The following is a 27,924-nucleotide window of genomic DNA, read 5'->3' as shown; positions in this document are numbered from 1 at the left end:
ATGCTAACAGATTTGGGAAGCCATACTGAGAGCCCAAGGTGAAGCATAAAGTTAGTGGAGAGAGCATTACAGGGGGCGGGGCGCCTCACAGGAGCCCACCTAGAGCATCGGTGCCCAATACAAGGGGGACCAGCACCCAGTGAAGGCACCCAGAAAGCACAGCAGTGGTGAAGATGACCAATCCCTAGAGACCAGCTATTTGGGCCTTGAATAAGTCCCATGGTGTCATGAATAATCCAAAACAGTGGTGGTCTCCCAGAAAGACCAGTCCTGCTGAGAAAGGGCTAGATGAAGATTTAATTTTATTTTTTAAAAATTAAGGAACGTGTTATTTCTCACATCAAAGTGTCGCAGAGAAATGTATTCCCATCACACAGACAATATGTACACTAGAAAATACTGTGGATGATATTTCTGCTTGGCTTATGCGAAGTCATCTTTACTCGTGAGTGTATGAGAGAGGGTTACTTGAGTCTGACCCCTAGCTTCCCAGCACAAACTTGGGAAGTCCAGACCCACTTCAGCTCAGTGCTTTGATGTATGTGATGTGTGTGTCCTTGCTCTTTATGTAAGCTGTGTCTAATTTACGAACTGAAGGAAAGAGTCAACCAGGATTGAACTTGCTATTGTACAAGTACCCAATTCTTTTTATTAGCATGTGAAAGCATTTCCCAAAACATGTTCTATGGAACATCAATTCTGTAAGATAAACTTAAAAACCCTGATGCTGGGAGGCATTGGGGGGCAGGAGGAGAAGGGGATGACAGAGGATGAGATGGTTGGATGGCATCATTGACTCGATGGACATGAGTTTGAGTGAACTCCGGGAGTTGGTGATGGACAGCGAGGCCTGGCGTGCTGTGATTCATGGAGTCGCAAAGAGTCGGACATGACTGAGCCACTGAACTGAACTGAACTGAAAAGTATCTTGGACAAATAGGCGTGGAAAACATGGCACACTCTGTTGCTGTCTACTCAAGATTGGCAATGCAATATCAATCAATATCTGAGAAGTTTTCAGTGAAGACAGGTAGCGAGTATCTATTGTTTGACTTAGCCAGTATTCCTTCCCACTTCCTTTTGCGCCTGCATTCTCGTTTTTTTTCGGGGAATCCCTCTCTACCACTCATTCAAACCCTGCATTTCAACTGATCTTATCTGTTGAGAAAATTCAGTAACAATGCTGCCTCTTCCTCAACACACACACACAAACACACACACACATACACACACACACACACACACACTTCCCCTTATAGGCCTCCTAGCCAAATATGATATCCAGTGAAACACACACGCAAGATTTTTGGAGCCAATCACAGCATCTCTCCTATCACAGCATCATTAGAAACAGTCCGTGACTAAGATTCCTAAGTCACTGCCATATTCTTTACTTACAGAGATTTTACCATTCAGAACTTCTTTTAATTTCTACGAACTATCTAGAATGATTCCAATAGTTAGCCTCTCAGTTTCTGTTGCTTGCAACCAGTGAACTATAGACGATGCAAGAAACCTATTTCCCATTTGCAAAAAAAAAAAAGGAACTTGTACCTTTACCTTACACCACCTACAAAAGTTAACTCAAAATTGATCAAAGACCCAAACATGAGTTAAAACTATAAAACTTTTAGAAGAAAACATAGAGAAGAAAAGTTTCATAACATTGGATTCAGCAAGGATTTTGAAACTGAAGGCAGTAATCAATTAGATCTTTTAAACCATAACTTTCTTAACAAATAATATCCTAAAAGGTCTATATGGTCATAGCTATGATTTTTCCAGTAGTCATATATGGCTGTGAGAGTTGGACCATTAAGAAGGCTGAGCACTGAAGAATTGATGCTTTCGAACTGTGATGTTAGAGAAAATTCTTGAGAGTCCCTTGAATGGCAACGAGATCAAACCAGTCAGTACTAAAGGAAATCAAGAATACTCATTGAAAGGACTGAATATTCTTTGGAAGGACTGATACTGAAGCTGAAGCTCTAATACTTTGGCCACCTCATGTGAAGAGCCGACTCACTGGAAAAGACCCTGATTCTGGGAAAGACTGAAGGCAGGAGGAGAAGGGGACGACAGAGAATGAGATGGTTAGATGGCATCATTGACTCAATGGACATGAGTTTGAGCAAACTCCAGGAGATGGTGAAGGACAAGGAAGCGTGGCATGCTGCAGTCCCTGGGGTTGCAAAGAGTTGGGCACCACTGAATAACCACAAAAACCTGCCTTCACCAATCAAGCTTACCTTAATTGTTCTTGTGAATTACATACCCTTCAAGCTTCATGGAGCCTAGACAATACGTCACACGACTCAATTAACTGCCCCCCTAGAGATAACGCTTCTGATGTATGGGCTTCCATAGTAATGGCTGAATCATTTTTCAGGAACATAGAGCTAGTTTTGCTCAGATCAAACCGATCAAGATGACCAACATCCAACTGAGACTATGCAAGTGTCCAATGGATGACCTTTTGACATTAGAGGGCCCCAAACTCCACCCTTAGATCATGCTAATGCTGCCATTTTCTGAACATGCATACTATGAAGAAGAATGTAACTCAGATACACCTGCACAGAACACCAGTTATTTCACCTTTTTCTTGCCTCCAGTCATCTTTCCCCACTCCTGAGACCACTTTACCTCCTTAGCCCATAAATATTCCAAGGCCCTCTCGCCTTTGGGGAGTTGGACTTGAGACTTGTTTTCCTCACTCCTCGCTTGGCTGCCTTGTGAACAAATCCTTTCTCTGCTACAAACCTCTCCATCTAGATTTGACTTGCGGCATGTCAGGCAAATGAAACTGGTTTGGCAACAATTTCTTGGATATGACATCAAAAGCACAAGCAACAAAAGAAAAAGTAGATAAATCGGATTTCATCAAAATTTAAAACATTTGTGCATCAAAGGACACCATAAGCAAAGCAAAAAGACAACTCATGAAATGGGAGAAAATATTTGCAAATCATATATCTAATGAGGGATTAATACTCAGAATATGTGAAGAACTCCTACAGCTCAAAATAACCCAATCAAAAAATCAGCAAAAGACTTGAATAGACATTCCTCCAAAAACAGTATGTAAATGGAGAAGGAAATGGCAACCCATGCCAGTATTCTTGCCTGGAAAATCCCATGGACAGAGAAGCCTAGAGGACTATAGTCCACGGGGTCGCAGAGAGTCAGACACGACTGAGCAACTAAACCACCACCAAATGGCCAATAAGCACATGAAAAGACTTCCAACATCACTAATCATTAGGGAAATACAAATCAAAACCACAGTGAGATACTCCTTCACACCCAGTGGGATGGCTATTAACAAAAATATATATAATATAGGAAGTGTTGGCAAGAGTGTGGAGAACTCAGAACCCTTGTACATTCATTGCTGTTGGGAATGTAAAATGACGCAGCCACTGTGGAAAAGGGCATGGAGATTTCTCAAAAAATTAAAGATAGAATTACTAAAAGATCCAGCAATTCCACTTCTTCTCAAAAGAATTGAAAACAGATACTTTTACAGATATTTATACACCCATGTTCATGACAGTATTTTTCATAATAACCAAATGGTACAAACAATCAAGGGTCTAATGATAGATGAACGAATATAGAAAATATAGAATTCATTTGTGGATACAAAAAATGGAATATTATTCAGCCCTAAAGGAATGTGATTCCTTTGTGGCAGGAAGTTTGGTCCATCCTTTGGCCAGGACATTCAGACTGGACTCCCCTCTAGAGTAGTATTGACTGCCAAGGGGAAGATGACAATTTAGGATAACAGACTAGGAGAGTCTCCTGTTAGACAGCCCCTCCCTGCTTCCAGACTTCCCTCCTAGGACTAGTCTTTTGAGGCACTTGGTTTTCATTTGAATAAAGAAAACAAACCTTGCTAAAAGCTTTAAGCATCATGTACCAGGAGGCTGCACTTTTCCATTATTCTCTATAAAAACCTAAGAAATAGATAATCTTAATTCATTTACTTGATTTTTCCCTTCTGATGATGAAACTGAGCCTGATGAAGACTGTTACCTGACCAAGTTACCTAGCTGGGATAACCCAGGGGGAGCCAGCATCCAAACCCAGGCAACCCATCCTCACCGTGGGTTCATCTTTTGTTTTCAGCTACTCTCTCATGGAGCTGCACAATCTGCATCTTCCTTCTCAGTCACAAAGGAGGTAAATCCCACGTGTCCACTTCTGTCTTCTTTCCGATACTCACAGTTATAACCCGAAGCACCTGTGACACCCTCAGTTCAGTTCAGTTCAGTTCAATGGCTCAGTCATGTCTAACTCCTTGCGACCCCATGGATTGCAGCACGCCAGGCTTCCCTGTCCATCACCCTCCCCCGGAGCTTACTCAAACTCATGTCCATCGCATTGGTGATGCCATCCAACCATCTCATCCTCTGTCATCCCCTTCTCTTCCCAACTTCAATCTTTCCCAGCATCAGAGTCTTTTCAAATGAGTCAGTTCTTCACATCATGTGGCCAAAGTATTGGAGTTTCAGCTTCAGCATCAGTCCTTCCAATGAATATTCAGGACTGATTTCATTTAGGATGGACTGGTTGGATCTCCTTGCAGTCCAAGGGACCCTCAAGAATCTTCTCCAGCACAACAGTTCAGAAGCACCAGTTCTTCAGCTCTCAGATTTCTTCATAATCCAATTCTCACATCCATACATGATTAATGGAAAAACCCTAGCTTTGACTAGACTGACCTTTGTTGGTAAAGTAATGTCTCTGCTTTTTAATATGTTGTCTAGCTTGGTCATAGCTTTTCTTCCAAGAAGCAAGCGTCTTTTAATTTCATGACTGCAGTCACCGTCTGCAGTGATTTACTCACAGTTATAACCTGAAGCACCTTTGACACCCTAGGGTCTCATTTATCTGTCAGGTAGAACACTGTTCCACCTAGAAGCAAGGAAATGGACAAGGTCACTATCAATCTGATATTTTTATGAGTCAAATGTCCTCATCTTTAACACCTAAAATAGCATTTCTCATTGCCCAGTCTGTACAGAGACTCTCAAAGACACAATAAAGAAAATCAAATTACAAGTTCCCTCCTGCTGCTGCCAGAAGAGGATGGCATTGGCATTTCCCCAACTGCTAATGCGCTTTAACTGGCTTCAGACATTCCAAGGGACAGTGATCAAGGCCAATCCAACAAGTCAGCAAAGTAGGTGAGTGTCTGTCTAGGGTGCTGGAGGGGGTATCCACTGAGGGTGGAAACTGAGAGACCCATCCACAAGCCGGTCCAACTTCCACCTGTGATTCTCCTTCAGACACTGTTGAAGCCATCGATGGGCAAACAAGGCTTCATGCCACCTCATATGTGCATAGCACCTTAATGACTCTGTAGAGGTTTGAAGACTCTTCAGAGATTACAAGGCACTTTTATGTGTCTCATTCTGTCATCTTAAAAACACTGTGGTTTTTCAGGGTTATATGCCCAGGAGTAGGATTGCTGGGTCATATGGCAGTTTCTGCGTTTCATTTTTTAAGAACCCTCCATACTGTTCATAGTGGCTGCACCAATCTACGTTCCCAGCAACCGCGTTGACGGTTTTCTCCAGAGCCTCTCCAGCATTTACTGTTTATAGACCTTTTGATGATGGCCATTCTGACAATGTGAGGTGATACCTCACTGTAGTTTTGAGAGGGGTGGGATGGTGGACGGAGGCAGGCTGAAGAGGGAGCAGGTATATGGATACATACAGCTGATTCACGTTGTATAGTAGAAACAGATACAGCGTTGTAAAGCAACCATACTCCATTTAAAAAGATTAAAACAATTTTGAATTTAAAAAAACACTGTGAGATCGGTAGTATTTTTCTTATTTTATGCATGAAGATTTTAAGATGCACTGAAGTGAAGAAGTGAAGCAAAAGTCACTCAGTCGTGTCCAACTCTTTGCGACTGCATGGACTTAGTCCATGGAATTTTCCAGACCAGAATACCGGAGTGGGTAGCCTTTCCCTTCTCCAGGAAGTCTTCCCAGCCCAGGGATCAAACCCAGGTCTCCCACATTGCAGGTGGATTCTTTACCAGCTGAGCCACAAGGGAAGCCCAAGAATCCTGGAGTGGGTAGCCTATCCCTTCTCCAGGGGATCTTCCCGACCCAGGAATCGAACTGGGGTCTCCTGCATTGCAGGTGGATTCTTTACCAACTGAGCTATGATTAGGAAAGCCAGGACAGTCTTTTAACTCAGGTGGCAAGGCAGTGACTCTTGTGGAAAGAGCATTGAACTGGGGTCTGGAACCCTGGGTTCTGGCCCAACTGGGTCACTGAGCAAATCACACCTTCAGGGTCTCAATGTCTCTCTGTGCAAAAAGGAGGAGTCCTCTGCCATCTGAGGCTCTCTCAAGCTCTAAACTCAAGTCATCTTTTGGAGTCAACAGGTCCACATGTATTCCTGTGGTTCCAACGGAGCTCATGAACATCCAGAGTCCAGAGTTTAGCTAAGATTCTCTATGCCCAGGCATTGCTGCCTCTGCATCCATTTTGTTTGACCTAGTGACCTGCGGGTGGCCGTAAGCTGACAGGAACGCCCTCATGCAAGCGCATGTCCTCAGTAACAGCCCATAGAGTCACAAACAAAATTAAGTTCCTGATGTGACTTTCCCAGCAGCCCTTGCAAGCACAGCCTCCCCGGCGCCCATTAGATAAGACCCCTGTGGAGCTTATCAAAGCCTCACTCTCTTGTCTGAATTAACCCATCGGGCCTTGCAACAGGAACCGCAAAGCCCTCGATCCTCAGACATTAATAAAGACTTATGCCCAGGGTCCTAACGCTCTGTGGGCACCTTGCTTGGACCTCCCTTCAAGGCCCACTGCACTTCCTCTCGGACCTGTGATAACAAACTTCTGTGTTCCACTTCATTTTTGTGGTCTGTTGTTGACCATCCAGCACTCCATGCTGCATTAAGAAATGTTAAGTCAGCCAAGTCATAATGGTTCGCTACCACCCTGCTTTTAGGCAACATGATCTTGGCTGTGACGCCGATATTTCACAAAGCAAAGTTAAGATGTGCCCTCACCCAGCACTGGGCGAGGATGCACTTGGGGTGACCACCCAGCTGCTGGACTGTTTCACCGGGGGAGGTGGGGGGAGGCACGTTCATGATGTGGCAGGTCTCGTCTGAAAGACATCTGGAGGCCCTGTTTGCACTTGTTTTTTTCCACCTCAGCTCAGAATTACTTTTGCCCCATCATTCCTCAGATAAGCCAAGCTCCTCACTTGCTGTTTCCAAATATTGAACCACACTATGGCCAGCCACCAGCTCCATCTTACCATCAAATAGATGAATCACAGGCAATTTCCTCTGCATTTTTAAAAATAGGATTTCCACTCCTACCTCATTGCCTCGTCCAGCCTGATGCTTACAAAACACAGAAAGTACTGCTTTCAAATATATCTGATTGTGTTTTTAATTAAATAAGCTGACCGGCTATCAGTTGCACTCCTCATGGCTCTTTGCCTGCCCGTTTTCTGGTATTTGCAACGTGCTTTCTGTGTCTGCGGTGCTCCTAATAAGGCACCTTTGCTGACATTCACATGAGGGCTATAGTTCCCTCGTCAGATATCTAGTTTGCAACATCTGCCATCCGTATTACAATTATGTTTGTCTTCAAATGAGGCTGGTGTAAATACGTGTGGTCTGTACATATACGAACATATATAGGAGAAAAGTGCCCTCCAAAATTGTTTCAAATCACCCACAAGGTAGCCAGTTTTCTGCAAGTCAAATGACATCCGTGGGGCCTCTAAGTAATGCTACTCTAGTACATCTCAGGCCACTTGAGTTTCCATGTTTCTTAAAGTCTGACAGTGAGAGGTAACTTCTCTACTTTGACTCAAGTGGTTAAAAACCTCAGCCCCACAGAAGCTGCAGGCTCATCTTCTTTCAACTTATTTGACCACAATCTCAGTAAACTTAAATTACAACTCATTTTGAGTTTCTGAAAGGGCACACACCTCTTGAATAGTCAGTTTCCTTTGTAAATACTGAAGTAAATAAAACCATTGACAGAAGCTGTATTTTTGAAATATACTGAATAGTGGAGCAACATGAGAGTCTAGTTGACATTTGAAGTTATTTTAATTGCAGTACTCCAGTTTTTCCAGTAGTCATGTACAGATGTGAGAGTTGAACCTTAAAGAAGGCTGAGCACCAAAGAATTGATGCTTTCAAATTGTGCTGTTGGAGAAGACTCTTGAGAGTCCCTTGGACAGCAAGATCAAACCAGTCAATCCTAAAGGAAATCAACCCTGAATATTCATTGCAAGGACTGATGCTGAGGCTGAAGCTCCAATATTTTGGCCATCTGATGTGAAGAGCCGACTCATTGGAAAAGACCCTAAGGCTGGGAAAGTTTAAGGGCAGGAGGAGAATGGTGTGACAGAGGATGAGATGATTGGATGGCATCACCAACTCAATGGACATGAGTTTGAGTGAGCTCCGGGAGTTGGTGATGGACAGAGAGGCCTGGGGTGCTGCAGTCCATGGGGTTGTAAAGAGTCGGACACGACTGAGCGACTGAACAGCAACAAGACTCTACTCCTTTAACTGTGAGCTCTCTCCTTCCCACCTCTGTCCCTAACACACACACACACACACACACACACACACACTCACACACACACTATTATGCACGGGCACACCTACTCTACTCATGCAGAGTCAAGTGCATGTACTTTAGTATCCCTTGGCTAAAAACCTCAATCCCTTGGTTTGCATCCTTTTCCCTAGGCACACAACAGGACAAGCAGGTGTGCAATATTTATTTCCTCAGCGCTTCAGGAGTTAAACTGGACAGCTACTGGTGGTTTCAGGCCTCTTGTTTCATGGCTTTTCTTGGTAGTCACAGAGTCGGAATCCACACCCCTCCCCCAGGATCATCTGGTAACCCAGCGCTCCCCGCCTGCTCTGCCTCCCTCTTCTCCTCGTCTCTGCTTGTATTTGCACTGCTGTCTGGCTGTTGTAGGTATCAGGCCTTGTTGCGCTGGGAGCACTCCCTGCACAAAACCTGGAAACCTGCCAGATGCGTGCACTCGTCAATGCAGAGCACACATCAACAGCTCTCCTGCTGGACAGCTTCCGTCTCCCTGCACAGGGTTCAGTACACGAGGCCAGGTGCTCCCGCGGCTTCCTCGCAGGTCTCCTTGTGGGGAGGGGGTTGTCTTGTACCTCCTGGTTACTGCCAGGTCAGTCCCCCCAGGGCACGTCCTGAAGCAGCGCCACTTGACTTCTCACACCCTGTTTGGCAATCTTCAAATCCCTGCATTGTCTTCTGAACCAAATGCAAACTTCTCAGCCTGGAAATTGACATAGTCTATGACGCCCCATTCTTACCTTCCTGTTTAGTCACTTTCTACCTCTTAGACAGACAATAAATTGAGCGCTTTCCATTTAATCCTCATGATAATCCTTTGAGATCGGCATTATTTTTGTTTCTCCAATGAAGAAATGGAGGCTTATAGAGGCTACATTGCCCTAAATAACCCAATGCTTTTCATTTCCCTAGGGTTGCTGACGTTACCAGAAACTTGTTGGCTTAAAACAATGGAAGTGTATTCTACCGCAGTTCTGGAGGCTAAAAACCTAAAATGATGATGTCAGCAGAGCCATTCTCCCTCAGAAGGCTTTAGGGAGAATCCTTCCTTCAACTCCTGGTCCCAGATGTTCCTCGGCATTGCTTGCCGGCCACAGCGTCACGCCAGTCTCTGCTTTTGTCTTCACGCGGCCTCCTTCCCTACATGTCAAATCTCGCTCCCTCTCTTTTCTCTTATGAAGGCAGCACTCTTTGGATTTAGAGCCCACCGTACGTCCAGATGATTTCATTTCAAGATCCTTAACTAAGTACACCTAAAAAAAAATTTCTTTCCAAATGAGGTCGCATTTTGAGGTGGATGTGGATTTGTGGTGGGGGCAGGGGAATACAACCCACTACAGCTAACAAGTCAGAATGTGAAACTACATTTTTCTGACTCCAAGACTCATATATTTAACCACCTTCCAGAAATTTCCTGATCAAACTGGACTTCTCTTATTTTTTCTAAACAGATTTTTCTCTTTCCTGCCTCTCTGCTCTTACTCATGCTATTTTCTTTACATAGGCCAACCTCTCCCTTTTTCTTTCTTTTAACTAGCCTTGCCTGTGGAAATGTTAAGTAGTCTTCAAGATTAAGCGCAATGCCACTTCCTCCAAGAGGCATTCCATGATTGCACCAGCCAAGCTCCCACTGCATTGCCTCACATGTCTGCAGCCCCTTCTTATCTTCTATGTCATAGTCTAGGTTTTTGTGTAGCTGTCTTCATTCACACCATGCCCACCTCCCACAAATATGCCATAACTATATCACAGGCTTCTTAAAGGCGAGACCGCCTTCTCCCATTGGGTTTCCTCCACCGCACCTTGCCCAAGTAGGCACTCCATGGATTTTGCTGAGTGAATTCATAATCGTCTGCTTCATTCCATTCATTGAGTAGTTCATGTATTGAGCAAAAAGGCAGGTTGCTTATAATCCAACTTTTCTCCAATGCTCCTACTTCCCAAAATGGAATTTTTTTAAATAGCCCAATTTATTTTCCCACCTCAAATCCAATCATTTTAATAGTTTTCTTTCATTTAAAATATCTAATGGCAGCAAATCCAGCTCCTTCCACGTATAACCCGCCCACAGTTTCATTTTCTTCCTATCCCTAATGCCACCTTCTTTGGCTTTTCGGAACAGTCGTATTTTCCTTTCTCGAGGACTCGGAGGACCAGGACAATGTCTTAGTCATCACTGTACCCCTGGCATCCGAGGGTGCGCGGACGCCCAGCAATGTCTGGAGGAGCTGAGGGTGAGTGAAGGCAAGATGCTGTGCAGGAGCAGCAGCTGTGGGAGCTGCCTTGGGGCGAAGACTTTTGCAGGTTGCTCGCTGCTCTCATCGCAACCTTGTGAAGCAGGTGTTATCCCTACATCACAGATGGGCAAACTGAGGCTGAAGAGGCTGAGCAAGTTCCTACTGGTCACAGAGCCACAGTGATGAAACCAGTTTGAAACCCAGATCAGTTTGACTGAACCAAATCACCTCTCAGACTGGACTGCAGCCTGCACTGTGTGCCTGGCTCAAGCTGGGGGAGCCCTGGGGCGACAGTCCTCAACGGGCCCTGAAGCTTAGATGCTTGGGAGCTGTTGGCTGTTTATCTAAGGAGATCTGAAATAAGTGAGGAGGCAGGTTGAATTGGGAGAAGAGAGTATAAGGAGTGTGTGTGTGTGTGTGTGTGTGTGTGTGGTGTGCGTGTCAGGTACGTATGTGGTAGGTGTACTGTGCATGCTGTGTGCGTGTGCTACGTGGAGGGGTGCGTGTATGTGGTTTGTGTTATGTGTGGGGGGTGTGGAGGGGAGGTGTGGCATGCTATGTGTGGTGTGTGTGGTGTATGGGGCAGGGGGAAGGGCTGGCCGATGGAGATGAAAAGAGCTGTGTGTATAGATTCTAGAAGATGCAAATACGTCACAGCTGGACACCAGTCCTAACCCAGATACTTCATAGCTGAACAAACTGAGAAAGTCACTTACCCCCGGCCTTGTTTGCTGTAAAATGGCCTGTCAACCTCATGGAGCCACTGGGAGAAACTATTCAAGAAGAAATGGTATTAAAACCTTCAATGTATGTAAAGCTCTGTACCACAGAGAGCAGAGAGGTGAAAAGGAAAAGATTGAAGTGGTTCTTGATTTTAAGGAGTTTCCATTTCATTTGGGGGAGACTGACACATAAAACAATATTGTAAGGTAATTAGCCTCCAACTAAAATTAATTAATTAATTTTAAAAAAACTAACTGATGCAAAATGGAAGATGCGTGTCAATGCAAACCGCCATCTCTTGAGCTCTTTAGAGCAGCTAGCTGAATGACATCCACCTCACAACCTTATAAGGCAGGTATTTTTAGCAGCCCCGTTTTGCAGATGAGAAACTGATAGTTAAGAAGCTTGGATCTCTACTCCAGGCGCACATGTTAAATGGCACAGCCAGGATTCCACCTCAGCCTGCGTAACCTGAGTCTTTACTCTCATCACTTCCCTGTACTGTTTCCTTACACAATTCAAAGATGCCAAGTTCTGAGATGGGAACTTCTGCTCCCAACTTGGAAAAGGGGGGAGAAAGGGCAACAGAACAGAAAAGAAGCCCCTTGTAAAACTGTGTCACTCGGGGCAATATGCAAGGTCCCATGATTGTCACTGTGAGTGTGTGTGTGACCACAAACTCAGAAGGAGAGGGAGTTGAGAGTGAAAGAGGGTACACATGCGGGCCAGGGGTGTGAACAGGGAGTCCCTCTCCTGTAGCAGAAGGGCTACACGGTGCCACTGGAAAGCAACTATGTATTAATGTCCAGCTGTAATAAAGTCAACAGGGAGAATTTGGTTAAAGCCTTGCCTGGCTAGATCTCAGGCTGAAAATCACCAGCTTCCTTTTTTACCTCCCTAATCCTTTATAATTTCCTCTAATGCTTTACTCAAGCTTAGGACCATGAGCCTTTGGGGAGCAAAGCGAGGCCCATCTGTTGAGTTAGGAATTTGCCAGACCAAAGTAAAAATCAATCTCACTTTTATTGTAACTTAGCATTTATGTGACTCCAAATACTTCCTAACTGTATCAGCTGAAAATCACTTTGCATTATTGTGAATCACGTCCCAAAGGACAGATGTCAGGAATACTCTTTAAAACAGATAATTACTAGGCTATTGCCAATGAAAAGAAGAAATAAAACGATAGGTAGGTTTCTTTATAATTTGCTTGCTCTGGAAGCTATACCAAAATGATCACAATCATCTTTCCTGGAGAGGAAAAATATTTAGGAATGCCTTTTTTTTTCCCAAAGATTTTATTTATTTTATTATAAGACATATAGGTAAAAACTTGAATATTCTGAAAAAGATAGAAAATGGTAATAAAATGGGTGTTTTTCTTAATAAGAAACAGGTTCATAAATATGCTTTATCAAATGTTACAGTGGTTGTTATTTTGCAAAATAATAATAAATAGAGCAGAGCTGTGGCATACAAGGGTCAACCCAAAATGCTGGAAGTATTTATATTTTGTGTTTTACAAAAATGCAGAGCTTCGATTATATTTTAAAATCTGGCATTTCGCACTCTATGTTCTCAGTAATTTAGATGTTAAAAATATTTTTATGATGTCCCCATGATTTTAAAAACAATGCAACAGAAAATGTGGTTTGGCTAAATAGAATCTGATTAAAATAATTTCCCCCTAAATAAAAAAATATAAGACACAATAGTAAATACACAATTTTTGAACCCATTAGTGGTACATGTATCCATTCCCAATTCTACAGATTTCTGGATCACCAACTATGGGCACTGAACAAAAATGGTTTGCTAAGCTTTCGTTTCCAGCAAGTCCATCATCTCTCACAGCTTCACGGAGCAATGACAGTGATGACCTTGATGAACCCAGTTATGCAGTTCTAGCTCTACAAATAAAAGCTACAAAGACAGAGGTTCTCCTTCCTTTGCAAAACTCCTTTGACAGCTTTCCTATATTTGCCTAGGACCGACTGAGTGGCCTCAAATAACATATCAGAACACCAGGCAAAATTTTAACAAGGAAAAGTTCTTGTCCAGGCATTCTTCGGTAGGCTTCGATTCTCCATCTGCGAAAGGAGAGAAGAAACACGTGGACCCCGACCACGTCCTCTAATGAGTCTTGGGTGTTCAGACAGCAAAGGTCAGGCTTTTCCTGTAAGTGAATACTGACTCCTCACGAAGCCCTTTCATTTCCCATGCGTACGGTTGCCCAGCAGGCTAGCACATTAGTTCCCAGCTACAATAGGGGAAGCCACATCTAACGATACTTAAGAATCCAATCTAATATAGATTATGGGTCCCAGCGGCCTTCAGTGATGTCCTCTGCGGGACAGCGGGTGACTCTGGGTGCCTAGAGCACCGAGAGGTCGTGGCAGGATTTGGACTTGAGCTTGAAGGCCATGTTCTTGTTGTTTTTGGCCACGATCTTGCCCCAGAAGCGCCTGGCTTTCCTGGGGATGCTCTCCCGCCGCTTCTGGTAGGCCAGCCGTCGCTCGTTCTTCTCCTTGCTGTCCCGCCGGAGGCGGACCTGCCGCACGATCCCTTCAAACAGCTCCTTGACGTTGTGCTGGACGGCCGCAGAGGTCTCGATGAACTTGCAGTCGAACACCACAGCACACGCTCTCCCTTCTGGTGGGGAAAGCAAGAGGGCGAGAGGAGAGTCAGGGGAGCTGCAGATTTGACCCGCCATGCACACAGCCAAGCTGGTTGCGGCCTAACTTTAAACAGTGCCCCGGGGAACTCGAAGTCAGCGATGCACGTGATGGATACCGGAGGCCACGGGGACAAGTGGCCTCCCTGAAACAGAAGCAAAGAGCCTCACAGGAAGATTCCTGGAAGCAGCAAAGACGGGCTTTAGATCGGGCCCACCAAATTCACGGTGTGAGGGTCCCATGTCACCAGTGCCATAGTATTAATTATAATAGTCCCAGCCATCGTCGTAATTGACTCCCCTCGGGAAATGGGTTAAATACTTGACAAATATTTTTTAATGTTCACAGCAATCTTTAAAAGTACACTATCCCTTTCAGATAGCTGATGAGACTGGAAGGGAGAGAAGGTGGTGCTTTAAAAACTTGAGGGCGTTCACACAGCCTGTAAGTAGCAGCTGTGAGTCCGGATCTGCTTCCCTCTCAAGTTCATGTTCTTTGCTCCTTCTCCTGATTCAGTCTCCTGAATAGAAAATTAAGAATCCTACTAGTTGGTTTCCTCTCTTAAAAAAATGTTTTTTTTAAGTTTTGATGAGATATTTTGAAAAAATTTTGAAGATTTCACACATGCACAGTACAATTACAGCAACTCTACAAACAAGTTTTTCTGAAACAGTCTCAATTTCGAATGTTCTACTGTGTTCAATGACCAGGCGTCCACATTTTGGTTTGGGGGGAAACTGACTACTATAGACAGCCATTTCCCAAGAGTAAGGCATTCCCAAGCTGGTTGGGTCTTTTCAGTCTTTTTCAAGGTTCTTTACTGCTGGGTGGAGGCTGGCAATGCAGCATTTTTTTTTTTTTTTTTTTTACCATTGTACAAATCTGTATTAGGCCAATAAAATTTTAAGGTCCCCAAAGGCACTTGGGTGCCAGCTCAACAAAGAGAAGTATCCCTGAATTATGACAAAGGGTACCTGACACCAGCAGACTGATGCCTTGACTGGAATTCAGGAAACAAAGAGTGAGGGCTGGGAGGGTGTTTCTAGGGTCAACAGGAACCAGAGGCAGCCAGAGTGGAATTCTCAATCTCGGTAAGACTCTTTCTCACAATGCCCCTTAATCAAAGTGCCCAACCTTCCTGTCTAAAGATGTTACTTTCACTTCCCAGAAGGCTTGAGATCTCCCTGGAGAATAGAAGGGCCAAAACGCTGGGGATGGCCAGTTTCCCCTGAGCTGCACCTCTTCCCTAAAGGAATCCCAGAGAAAGCCTTGGGGATGGAGAGACTGGAATCCCGCAGGTAGAGCAGATGATCTGCTGGGAACATGGACCTCTTAGAGAGGATGCGTGAAACTCCACGTGGCATTTTAGTAAGTCCCTGGTTTCAGCTTCAGGAAAGAGCAACCGTTGGAAGCAAAATGCAAGGGACTCAGAGACATTTCTACGGTACTGGCATCGCTCCTCTTACCTGATACAGACACTTCCCGGCACCGCACCAGGTCACTTTTGTTGCCAACCAGGATTATCGGGATGTCCTCGGTCTGCCGGGCCCTGCGGAGCTGAATCCTCAGCTCAGACGCCTTCTCGAAGCTGGCTCGGTCCGTGATGGAGTAGACGATCAGGTAGGCATCCCCGACCTGCATGCAGTGGTCCTGTAGCCACTCACTCTCCCCCTGATAAAGGAGAAGGTCTTCCATGAGCTCAGATCTGCCTGGTTAAATGAGGTCTCCATTTGAAAGAGGGATCGTGTGTATCCCAGAGTCCCTCTGCTGATACGGGGAAGGAAGAAAATTCATTCCAACTCCCCTCAAAGGCATCAGTCTTCCATGATGTCTGTGACTGTAAAGACTGCTAGCTCAGAGAGGATGGACGCCAAAAGCTTTGACTTTCCGATTCCTCCTACAGCTTGAGTTGATAAATTATACGACGGGTCTGCCAAACAATATTTCCAATTTTATTTCAACTACCTAAAAGGAGCCTTTCCTGGCGTCCGTAAAATTCTTTTTGCCTCTCCTAAGTGATGAAATTAAGAATCCTTTCATTAGCATAGGAGAGTTCTCAATAAACAGAAGGTCTAGCATATAAGCTCAGAAACCCCAAACCTTTCACCAAAAAAGAAGCAAAATGTGAAAGCTATTGAGAATGTCAACTGCATATAATATGGTTTTATGTAGTTTAAAATTATCACCCATACTTACTGGGACTTTCCCTAAAACAAATACACTTTGTATTTCTGAGTAGACCTAAGGGCAGATCACTGCCACTTGCTTGTTATTCTAAGCTCATTTATGAACAATGTGCTCCTTACAACAGTTTTGGTCTTCAGAAGTAAATGCTTTTTAATCAAGAAAATGAGTCCACCTTATCTGGAACATCAAGAAGGACAATTTCACCCTTGCACCAAACAGCCTGTTGGAAGGCAGGCCCCAGAGGAGTTTACAGAGAGTCACAGGCTCTGCATACCTTGTTCTCCCACATGTCCAGGAGGATAATTGTTGCAATTTCCCCATCAACCATCAGTGTTCGTTCATATGTATCTTCTGGAAAAGAAAGAACAGTGATGTTGGAGTCAGACAAATAGGCAACACTTTTCTCTAAGAGGGTGATGCAGCAAATTATGCCGGAAAATAAACTTACTAACTATGCAATTAATTATGTAAGTATACAGAGTAAACTGTATAAATATTCACAAAGATAAACTCTTTTTTAATCACCTTCAACAACATTCCACACGTATTCCTCCAGTATTTACTAAGCAGATCTCCTGCATCTTCCGAATATGTGTCATTAAACACTTGAAACGCATCCATTCATTTTCATCATTCCTAGACGTTTTATACAGGAAAACCCTTTAGGAGAATAAACTTACTTGAGTACTTTTGATTCTGATTCCATGGATGCTGCCTGAGAAACACTGACTGCCCAGTGGAACTGCAAACCTAGCTCACAACCCTCACAGGGGTGATGACTGAACATTCACTGGCAATTTCAGGAGCTTTCAGCTCACAGAGCTCTTTTGAGATATGCAAGAAAAAAAATCTTGAGACTACCCTTGTTTTGATGACATTTTCTGCATTTAGAAAATACAGGTCCCTGGAATAAACGAGCTTGCTTTTCCATCTTAAGTAGAACAGAGGCGCAGCCTCCAGCTCTACTTAGTAATGGAAACTTCCCTCCTGGCACTTGAGCCCAGATTGAGTGTAGGTGAAGGGTGAGTGCAGTCCAAAGGGCAGAGCAGCTCCAGGCCAGAAAAATCAGTGTGTGTGTAGGTGGGAGGGGATTAACTGAGTTCAGTGGGATTTTTGCGGGAGAAATTCCCATCAATTCCACGCAGCTGAGCCCATACTCCCTCTAATTGCACAATGCAGTTTCCTGTTTTGAATTTTAACATTAGAAAATTATGATCTTCATAACGATTTTTTGTCTTTTTGTTTTTTGGTCATTTTTCATTGGCTGTTCTTTTTGCTAGGAACTAGTTCTATCAGAAGGAGAAGAGGGCATCAGAGGATGAGATGGCATCACCAATGCAATGGACATGAACTTGGGCAAACTTTGAGAGATGGCGAGGGACAGGGAGGTCTGGCTACAGTCCACAGGGTCGCAAAGAGTCGGACACAGCTGGGCGAATGAATGACAACAACAACAGTTCTCTCCAATATTCGAAGGCTTGTTCTCTTACCTCCTTCTGAGGGATGTGTTTCCTGACCATCTTCTTAAAATTCCATCATCCTTCTCCTCCCAATATTCCTTACTCCCTTCCCCGTTTTTCCTTCACTGTGCCGATTGCTATCTAACAAGAATGCATTTAATGTACTCATTTTATTATTTTTGGTCCCTCTCACCTTCCAGAATGTTAACGCAGAGATTTCCCTCTGTGCTGCTCACTGCCCTCTCCCCCAGCACCCAGGACACTTCCTGGGTAGATGGCGGGTGCTTAGTAAATACTCATCAAATGAATGAACGGATGCTAAATATAGCACTGAAACCGTGAGCACAAGCAAAGCTGATCTCACATCTGGGTGCCCGCCCTTATTAACTGGCTCTGAACTGCTCTCTTAATTTCTCTGAGCCTCAGTCTCTTCATCTGTGAAATGGAATTGATTACAGTATTCATCCCTTAGGGCTACCTGACAATTACATTTATCAAGCCTGGGCACAAAGGGGACATGCAGTAAATGTTAGCTGTTATCATCACTTCCAGATCACGGAAGCTGGTTCTTGCCGTACTTGCTGTTGCCTATTACCGTAATCCTAGCTGAAGAGCCTTGCATTGTAGGAACCAGGACATTCCCTGCTTTATAATAGTGAGGGTCTTAGAAGAAGCAGTGCTCCTGGTTTACATAACTGAAAAAGACACATTATCCCAGTGTTCATGTGCAAACTGTAAAAGTACTGTTTACAAGAGCCAGGACATGAAAGCAGCCTGGATGTCCATCAACAGAAGAATGGATAAAGATGTGGCACATAGATACAATGGAATACTACTCAGCCACAAAGAGGAGTGGAACTGGGCCATTTGTAGTGATGTGGACGAACCTAGAGTCTGCCGCACAGAATAAAGTAAGTCAGAGAGAGAAAAACAAACACTGCGCATCAACACGTGTATGTGGAATCTAGAAAAATGGCACTGGCGGACCTATTTGCAGGGCAGGAATAGAGACGCAGACGTAGAGAACGGACCTGCAGATGCAGCGGGGGAAGAAGAACGTGGGACAAATCGAGGGAGTAGCACTGACGCGTATAAAGTAGCTAGTGGGAAGCCGCTGTACACAGCGCAGGGAGCCAGCCCAGCGCGCTGCCGCGATCCTCGGGGCCGGAATGCGGGGCGCAGAGGCGCAAGAGGAAGGAGGCACGGGTGTGCCTGTAGCAGACTCACACCCTTATGCCGCAGAAACTGACACACACTCTAAAGCAACTGCGCTCCGATTTAAAACAGCAAAGCCGTGCTCCTGCTCTGTTTCTTCATCTAGGGATTAGAATCGAGAGGGAAAGGAAGGAACCATGTCAAAGGAGAATAAAAATAACCAGGAACGACTCTGAATTTCTCAGCGTCCCCACCTTTTTTGGAGTCACTCTTCTAAACGATGGTAACTGTTTCCCACTGGGGATTTTTAAGTCTATTATTCCCACCGTGTTCGCCACCTTCAGTATGCATCAGGAATGGATCGGAGTGAATAGCATAACTTGGCTTAGTGGAGAATAGGGTCTCATGACTTCAACAGGCAAATTTATACAACCAAGTGCAAACCATCGGAGTTTGGGCAGCACAGATGGGGTAGGGGGTAGTGGTGGGTGCGTGGCCGCCTGCCCGTGACCACCTCAGAGTTTTTATCTTTTCTCTGAATGACTTCCTTGCACGCAGAAAACTAAAAAAAAAAAAAAAAAAACACACAAAACATTTTCTCTGCTCATCACTCACTACGCAAAAGTAGGCACAAGGGATCTGCTTGAATCTCCAGTAGTTCAGACAGAAACATACTGCATTCCAGTAGCCAAGGGAAAAAGCAAACTCAAACTTTCTCTTGGTTTAAGAATTATCAGAAGTCTAGAGGAATAAGCGGACTGAAGAGTCCAGTTGCAGATTAAGGCCAAACTGCTTTGCTGTTCTGGAAGGTTCCTGACAGGATTGCTTTGACTTCTCTCTGCTTGAAAGTCACTGTGTTGGAAACCCAGGAGCCTAAAACAATACATCTCGGCCCTGCTGTGTGCATGTGCCCTGCACCTGGGTTTATGTATCGCCTCTGGCTATGCGCCCCAAGGATTCTTCAAACACACAGTGTCCCGCTTGACAGCCTTCTGCCACCAGGAGAGGACCTGCTTGTAACCAAAGCTTGCGTTTCTCTTCCTCTCTTAGGCACTTACCTTTCAGCCTTTTTAAGTGCTAATCAGGTGAGAAAGAGCTGACATAAAACAATACGAAATTCCAGACGAGTCCTTTGAAATCTGCGCTGGGTTAAGGTGTGTGGAGAAAGGGTTGAGGCCTCTTGCTTGGAAGGCTTCTCAGAACCCTGCTCTGGAGAAGGCCTCCTTTTTCTGGTGCTCCCCAATGAAGGCTGGGGTGCAGGGGGTGGACTCACCCCCTGTAGAGCAGGAGAGACCCTCTTGAGGGGTGGAGGAGAGTTTCTAACACTGGGCAACTGTGGTCGGTCGCCGTTTTCCCTGAACTGCTGGCTCTTGATTTGTCTGTACTGCATTTGACCCCCAACCCTCTTTGCTCGGAGGACCACCCTGCTCAAGACTGGCTCCAGGGCTGTGTGTAAGCCTGAACAGGTGTTGTCTCCCCTGCCGGAGCCAGTCCTGGCAGCCTCTGGAAAGTTCTGAGGCTCCAGCATCCCTCTCCCCCAAGAACTCTCAACTGCTTTCAGCCTTCAGAGTCCAGAGGGTCCCACTTGGAAAGAAGCAGGCAGTGCTGAGAAGCACTGGCCTCCCCTCCAGTGGCTGCCGTCTCCTCTGCCCACCTCACAGGGCCCCAGGGAAGAGGCACCAGAGTGGATGAGGGACTTCAAGCAGTGAAAGGGCCAGCACGAAAGAGAACCCCACGGGAAGAAAACAGCAGATGCAGAATCAGCCCCAACTAATGTTCACTTGGTACTCACTCTGTGCCCGGCACTGTGCTATCTCCCCTAATCCTCTTAATAACAGTTGATGTAGGTAACGTCCCTATTTTACTAATGAGGAAGCATGAGGAGGGTAAGTATCTTGTCCAGGAGCACCCAGCATCAAAGTGAAAAGAAAGGGAAAGTGAAAGTGGCTCAGCAGTGTCTGACTCTTTGTAACCCCATGGACTGCATAGTCCATGGAATTCTCCAGAATACTGGAGTGGGTAGCCATTCCCTTCTCCAGGGGCTCTTCCCAACCCAGGGCTCGAACCCAGGTCTCCCACATTGCAGGCAGATTCTTCACCAGCTGAGCCACAATGGAAGCCCAAGAACACTGGAGTGGGTAGCCTATCCCTTCTCCAGGGGATCTTGCCCATCCAGGAATCAAACCAGGGTCTCCTGCATTGCAGGCAGATTCTTTACCAACTGAGCTATGAGGGAAGCCCAGCATCAAAACTGGGGTCCAGACCCACATACGAGGTTTCACGTCCAGTCTCTGCTGTACTTTCTGTGCACACGTGCAATGTCCTTCCACCTCCCTCTGCTGCTGCTGCTGCTAAATCCTAGTGGTCCTTAGGGTCCTGCTCAGAGACCAACACTTACATGAACCTTTTCCTGATTTTCACAGTCAGAAGTGGTATTTATTTTCTCCTCTGAATTCCCCCAGTACTGCCCTTATACCTCTTTGAAGATACTAATCGCGTCCTATCTTGATTTATAAGTCGGTGTATACCTGCTCTCTACTACAAATACTGTCAGCATCTTTAAGGAAGAAACCCCACGACTCGCAGTATGTCCTCACTGAGTCGCATCAAGCTTCATGGTATACGTTCAGTAACTGATGAATGGACGGATGGATGAATGAATGAATGGCATCGAATATGCACAGAGAGTCATAAGATTAGTGCAATATAATCTTAACAACATTCATCTTTATTTGGAGAAATAATGATGAGAGTATTGTGTACTTTTTATCTTACGGATAATGCTGAAAAAAAGAACAATGCAATGAAGTGCCATGGAAAACCCTCTCCTCTGGAAAGATAAAGCCAACCACCGATTCCAGCAGCCTCCCACAGGTAAGAGCTGTAATCCTAGACAGTATGAGTTACTCAGATAGGTCAGATTAGGTAGGATGAGTCACCCAAGAAGCTTCCTGTTGTCAAAGATTCTCTGGCTGAGGAGATCATGAAAGGATTCTCCCTACCAACAGTCCCCTCTCTCCATTAAACAAAGAAGCCTCCCAAATACAGAAGCCTGCCTTCCCAAGGTTCAGGGATGGGTCAGTCTTCTTCATACCCTATGCCTACAGGAATACCACCCTCTGGATAGGTACCACTAATGCTCTAATGGACAAACATTTTTGAGAGTCTGATATCCACTAATTATTTCAATTCCTCCCTCTCAAAGAAATGAACAAAAAGTCTTAGTTGGTCTCTTTTTCATATCAATCCCCAAAGTACTTAACTGTGACTTCTTTATTAATTTTTACACTGCTCTAAATTACAGCCCCTGGCCCTCAGATCCTTCCTAAGAGGGTATTATGGTGTACCTCATCCATCACTGAGTACCCCAGAGCATGGCATGGAGCCAGGCACGTGGGAGGTACCTTGCCCAAAGTGCTATAGTATGTAACAACATTTGGATGCTAAATCCAGGGACAGTCGAGTACAGTGAAAGAACACAGGAATTTAGGTTCAATCACAACTAGTTTTGAATCCGAGGCAAACCATGGACTAGCTTTTTCACCTGGGAAAGTCACTTGACTTCACAAGCTTCCATTTCTTCACCTGTAAAATAGGAACTTTAGAACCAAATGGGCTTAATTTTTATAAGTACTATTAAAATACCTGTGGGAAGTACTTAGCGCTATGTGCCTGGCACATAGCAGGTTCCCTATCAATGGTGGAAGGTGAACACCACCAAACTAATTTCTAAAATCCCGGGTTCTAATCCAAAATGCTCCAGAGGGTGATTCCAGGTAAGTCCCTAAGACTCAATGTGCAGACATGATGTGAGGACCAAAATAAACAGTCACAAATATAAGGCACCCAATAAAGTATCTGTCCCACTGCAAAGGCACATACTAGATGATAGCCTCCTGCCTGTCTCCTATAGGGACACACACCCATGGGTCTTTACCAAAAAAAGAGATACTGAGCCTGCTTCTCCCTTGAACTAGGATTTAGCTATCATCCCTGAGACGTCAGGAGTGAGGAGAAAAATCAATGTTCTATCAATGAGTCATCATTTAAAGCAGGTTCCGGAGCTGCCTCATGAAGCAATGAACTCCCAGACAAAGGAAGAATAGATGTTTAGTAGAAATGGGCTGACAGCAGTGAGGAAGGAGTAGGATTTCTGTGCATCAAGCAGAGGGCAGAACTGTGTCATCACTAAAGCATCTTCCTACTCCTGAAATCTGTGATTCAGCAGTGAGTTGCAACTGAGCGTTCAGACAGACCATGTCACTGGGACAAGCACACTTACTTCATTTCCACAACTGCAAACAGGGACATACAGTGACCCTGGCATTGTCTAAGATCCTGTGGCTGAAAGACACTGAATTTAAACCATCGACTACAGGAGCCTCATTTTACTTCCCAGAATACAGTGCTATGCTTTACTTGAGGAATATGTGATTTTTTTGAGACTGTATCATCTCAGATCAGTTTTGGAAACCAAGGCCTAAATAATAAATACCTTAAATGAGATTATCCATGGAAAATTGAAAACCCGTAAGTATACTTACAAACGTTAAGTATCATCATTGCTAACTTTCAATATCTTTTTTAAATATTGTGCTATTGAAAATAGAGATTTTAAACAATTTTATACCCTCTAAAGCCTCTAATACTGCAATGAACAAACTAATGAATTCATCTTAACAGTTTTCTAATTGGCTTGGTTTTAAGTATCACCATGGAAAAAGGCTGTCTCTACACTGAGTGCTTGAAAGGTCCAGGTCAGAACTGGCAAAAGCCAGAGGTGGGATCCTGACCCTCCGGCTCCACCCTCCGTAAACCGTCTCCCTGGTCCCTTTAGAGCTGGAATGTAAGAAATTCCTTCTCTGGCCCAGCTTCTATCTATAAGCATTTTCACTTTCTTGTCCCAGAGGCCTATGCCAGCACGTCTGTGGGGACTCGGCTCCCCAGGCAGAGCCAAGAAGGCATAATCGCACTTCCCAACTCTGCAGACAAATGACCCACCCACTCACTCTTCCTGCTGGACCACTGCTGTCCCGTAAAGCCCTCCGGAGCCGGGCCACCTACCTCCAAGCACTTCGCAGTCGCTGTCCATGCTGTCATGGACACCCGCAAAGATGTTGGCCAGAGTGGACTTGCCCACCCCCTGCTCCCCGATGAGAACCACCCGGTAGTAGGTGTTCCCGGACTCGGAGGAGATGACTGAGTCCGTGGAGTCGGAGGACCAGCTCCGGCGGCAGGGGTCCTCGGGGGCGGTGGGGGGACGGCTGCGCTGGCCGTACTGCGGGGGCTCCTTCTGGACCATGAGATGCCTGCCATCGGCAGGGATGCTCCAGCGCTGCTGCTGCGGCTGCACGCCCGCCGTGCCCTGGCGCATGGTGACATGGTTCAGAGTCATCGTCAGGTCCTGGAAGGCAAAGCAGCCAAGATGGTAGCATCAGGAAGCATGAGTTCAGGGAGCTCGAACACAGTCATCAGTGATATTTTAGTATGTGAGGTTACCAAGTAACCCTCACACAAGGAACACCAGTGAAGCAGTCCCCAAACCCAACAGGCTTTCAACTGAACACACACACACACACACACACACACACACACACACACACACACAGCAGTTCCTCAGGGAGACTGTCATTTGCAAAGAGGAAAAGGTACCGTTAATATCGCCCACTGCCCTGGGGCTTCCTCCATCCTCAAGGAAGCCTGGGGATTCCCCACTCAGAGCGGGCACAGAGGCAGCCAGAAGGCACGAAGAGCCTCTAGAGAAGGCTTGAAAAGCAACAAGTTAATGCAGCTGGGGACCAGCTGGCCAGGTTAGCCGCTAATGTCTAAACATGGCACTTAAGTAGCAGCAGCACCCAGCAGGCTTTTATGCCTCAGTGGGGAACACGTGACAATGACATCATCCCCCCCCGGCTGGATTGGACCAGGGCTGATTGGAACTTCCATGTTTAGTAAAGTTGCCCTGATGCCTGAATATGCTCTTATTTGAGGGGGAGAAGAATTTCTGCAATAGGTATATGCCTCACTTCTGCCCCCTGCCCACAGATATCACATTTAACCCATCCCTCTGCCTTGTCCTTCTGGCAGGGAGAGGACCTGCTCACGTTCAGAGCTGTCAAACTTGCAGAGACAGTGCTTCACTCTTTTTAAACTCTGTCCACTCCAAGAGTTCCTTTCCATCAGCTCGGATTTCCACCTTCCTGAAGCCAATCAGGTCCAAGACTCCCTCCAGAAAGACATTCAATCAACAACGTGGCTACAGCTTGGCCTTTCTCAAGACTGCCTCCCCTTGCCCGGTGGTCTGGACTCCCAGACTCTCAGACAGAAAGCAGAAGCAATCTCATTTTCAGCAGCAAGATGCACCGGTGAGCGAGAGACCCTCCCCTTCCCGCACGCACTCCCCAGAACCCCAACACGTCGATGACCCTAGCCGCGACCCTCACCTCGATGACCCTGATGACCGATCGGTTTGTAGGTTTGTTTTTTTTTTAATCTTACAAGCAGCGCCTCCGGTAGGCCGACTCTTCAAACAACCAGTGCCTGAAGTATCCCTGACGGCTGTCCTCCGACCACAGTCTGGAGGAGGAGATGACCCTCCAACTGAACTGCACGAAAGCAACCCGCCACCGCCGAATGGCATCCTTCGCCCCTTAAACTCTGCAACACCCCTCACCCCCCCGACCCCCGATCGAAAGACCACCGCGCCGGACAGCAGGTCCGGAAGGTTCTTTTCCCCACTTGGAAAGTTCTCCGCGGGCTGCGGACGCCCACCCCTTCCCCCAGTCCTGCCCCCCGCGCCTCTCCGGAGGACCCCGCTCCCCGCCGCGGGCTGCTCGCCTTACCGGGGGTGCGGCTGAGAGCGGACGCGCGCCGCGATGCGGGCGGCCGATCGCGGGGTGACTGCGCCGGGTGCGCCCGCGCCCGCGCCCCGCGGTTTATACGCGCGCGGCCCGGGCTCTGCCGTGACGTCAGCGCCCCCGCCTGGGGTTTGGGGGCCGGGCGGCTCTGCAGCAAGCCCCGAGGGGCAGCCCCTTCGCCAAATCGGTGACTCGCCGTCATGTGACCCCCGCCTCTCTCCCCTTTTAAAAAAAAATAACGACAGTTGAATCCCGGCTTCCTTTATTCTGGTTTGTTCTTTTGACCAGGCGGACGCTGGAAGGCGGCAGACAAAACACGAAGTGCCCCTTAATTGCACTTTCCAGCAAAACAGTTCGCGAGCTGTCCGGATGAAGGATGGAGGAAGAGGCAGGTTGGGATTGGAAACCCAGTTTCGCCAAAAGAAAAAACAAAAACAAAACAAAACAGGGGGCTACAGCCCCATGGAAGTGTTCGGGGCTTGTGTCAGCCGCATCTTCTGCAAGGAAAACGGCCTCTGCCCGCTCCTGTCGCCTTCCCGGTGAATGAGGGAAGGAGGGGAGACCCACACTGCTTGTCTCCCTTCTCTGACCGGGACCCAGAGAAAAGGGGCCAGAGGAAGGTGGGGCAAGGGGGCAAGACCTTGAAAAGGTCTTGAAAAAATAGCTTAAGTAGGGATCCAAGCAGACTGTGCTCAATGTGGCTAGCCCTCCTGCCCTGGACCAGGACGCTGAGGCTCCTGGATCAGGGAATTTAATCAGCATCCCGACTAGTAGCATCTCCTGTACCAGGCTCCCTGGCATGGCCGGTCCTGGCCGTGGGGCCAGGGCCTCTGGCCATGCGAGGAGCCTTAGCCTGGGTTCCAGTCCCAAGAATGATGCCTGTGAAAAAAGGGCACAAGATAACAGAAACAGTCACTTCTATCATTTACTGAGTGTCTCTGAGTTCCTATATTTAGTAGGTACTGTTAGACCTCTGCAGTATCTCAAACTTTACTACAATTCTGCAAGGTGAAGATACTGCTGCTCCCATTATATGGAGGAGGAAAATGACCCCCAAAGTCAGAGAGCTTGCCCAAGGTCACGCAGCTCATGTATGTGGCAGCATCAGGACTTGAAGCTCCGCTTGCCTGGCTCTTTGCACTGTGCCCCCAGCTGGAGGGATTCAGTGACCTCTTTGGCAGGCCACGGGCATTTCCCAGACACTGTGTTTGGAGGTGACACTGGCCTTTCCAACACACCCATCTGCTTTTCCAGCCAGCTGCATCTCTGGATGGGCTGGTGGCCCCGGAAAACAGCCAGAGGCACCAGCATCTATTCAAGTGGCTGGACCCTGCTGTGAACAGAGTCTGTTCTCTGTTACTCTGCAGCATTTTCATGCTCTGGGGATTATCCAAGTGACCAGCTGCTGAGACATGCCAGGCCCCACGCTGGCAAAGATGGAATGGCAACCCAGAGCTCTCTTGGTCCCAGGTGCCCTGGGCCCAACCTCCTCATTTTATATGTGAGGAAGCTGATACCCAGGGGGATGACTACCACTCAGGCAGTAACTGGCAGTGCTGCAACCAGAGCCTGAGGGTCACAATTTCCTGGATGGGTCCCTTCATTTCCATCGAGTTTTCCTTCTGGGCTCAGCCAGGAAGAGGATGGCTACAGACGTGGTAAAAAGAGAAGAGTAGGGGGTCAGGGAAGAACAGAGAGAGAGAGAAGAAGGGGAGGAGACCATCCAAAAGGTAATCTATGAATTATCTGTATTTCAGAATTATCTGTGCTTTTTCATGCTGAGCTGACTCTGTCAACTGATCTTAACAAAGTCACTCAGTCCTGTCGGACTCTTTGCTATCCCATGGACTATTAATTCTCCAGGCCAGAATACTGGAGTGAGTAGCCTTTCCCTTCTCCAGGGATCTTCCCAATCCAGGGATCAAACCCAGGTCTCCTGCATTGCAGGCAAATTCTTTACCAGCTGAGCCACAAGGGAAATCCAAGAATACTGGAGTAGG

General features: G+C 46.3%; 1 protein-coding gene across 3 annotated transcripts; it reads right to left on the bottom strand.

Annotated features, from left to right (window-relative positions):
* Nucleotides 1-12,869: 12,869 nt before the first annotated feature.
* GEM (GTP binding protein overexpressed in skeletal muscle) lies at nucleotides 12,870-26,113 on the bottom strand. 3 transcript variants are annotated; one of them, XM_069601168.1, is made up of 5 exons: nucleotides 25,910-26,113; nucleotides 24,132-24,471; nucleotides 16,727-16,803; nucleotides 15,732-15,936; nucleotides 12,870-14,242 (listed from the first exon to the last, which is right to left on the bottom strand). In XM_069601168.1, exons 2-5 carry the CDS (start codon nucleotides 24,460-24,462, stop codon nucleotides 13,965-13,967), a joined length of 891 nt encoding a protein of 296 aa, XP_069457269.1. In that variant the 5' UTR covers nucleotides 24,463-24,471; nucleotides 25,910-26,113; the 3' UTR covers nucleotides 12,870-13,964. The 3 variants fall into 3 exon arrangements, with proteins under 3 accessions (XP_069457269.1, XP_069457270.1, XP_069457268.1); XM_069601169.1 differs by lacking the exon at nucleotides 25,910-26,113 and adding an exon at nucleotides 25,511-25,893; XM_069601167.1 differs by lacking the exon at nucleotides 25,910-26,113 and adding an exon at nucleotides 24,720-24,907.
* Nucleotides 26,114-27,924: the final 1,811 nt, after the last annotated feature.

This window comes from Ovis canadensis, chromosome 9 (assembly GCF_042477335.2).
Source record: "Ovis canadensis isolate MfBH-ARS-UI-01 breed Bighorn chromosome 9, ARS-UI_OviCan_v2, whole genome shotgun sequence".
Lineage (NCBI taxonomy): Eukaryota > Metazoa > Chordata > Mammalia > Artiodactyla > Bovidae > Ovis > Ovis canadensis.
The sequence above is the reverse complement of the archived record's forward strand: the minus strand, read 5'-3'. Positions and strand labels throughout refer to the sequence as shown.

Excerpts from the sequence above, each read along its gene's own strand:
- GEM (XM_069601167.1), bottom strand. The coding sequence starts at position 24,755 with ATGGAGGAAGCCCCAGGGCAGTGGGCGATATTAACG. Across the intron at positions 15,937-16,726 it reads TGGACATGTGGGAGAACAAG|GGGGAGAGTGAGTGGCTACA; the intron begins GTATGCAGAGCC and ends CTCCTTTATCAG. Across the intron at positions 14,243-15,731 it reads CCGGGAAGTGTCTGTATCAG|AAGGGAGAGCGTGTGCTGTG; the intron begins GTAAGAGGAGCG and ends TTTCCCCACCAG.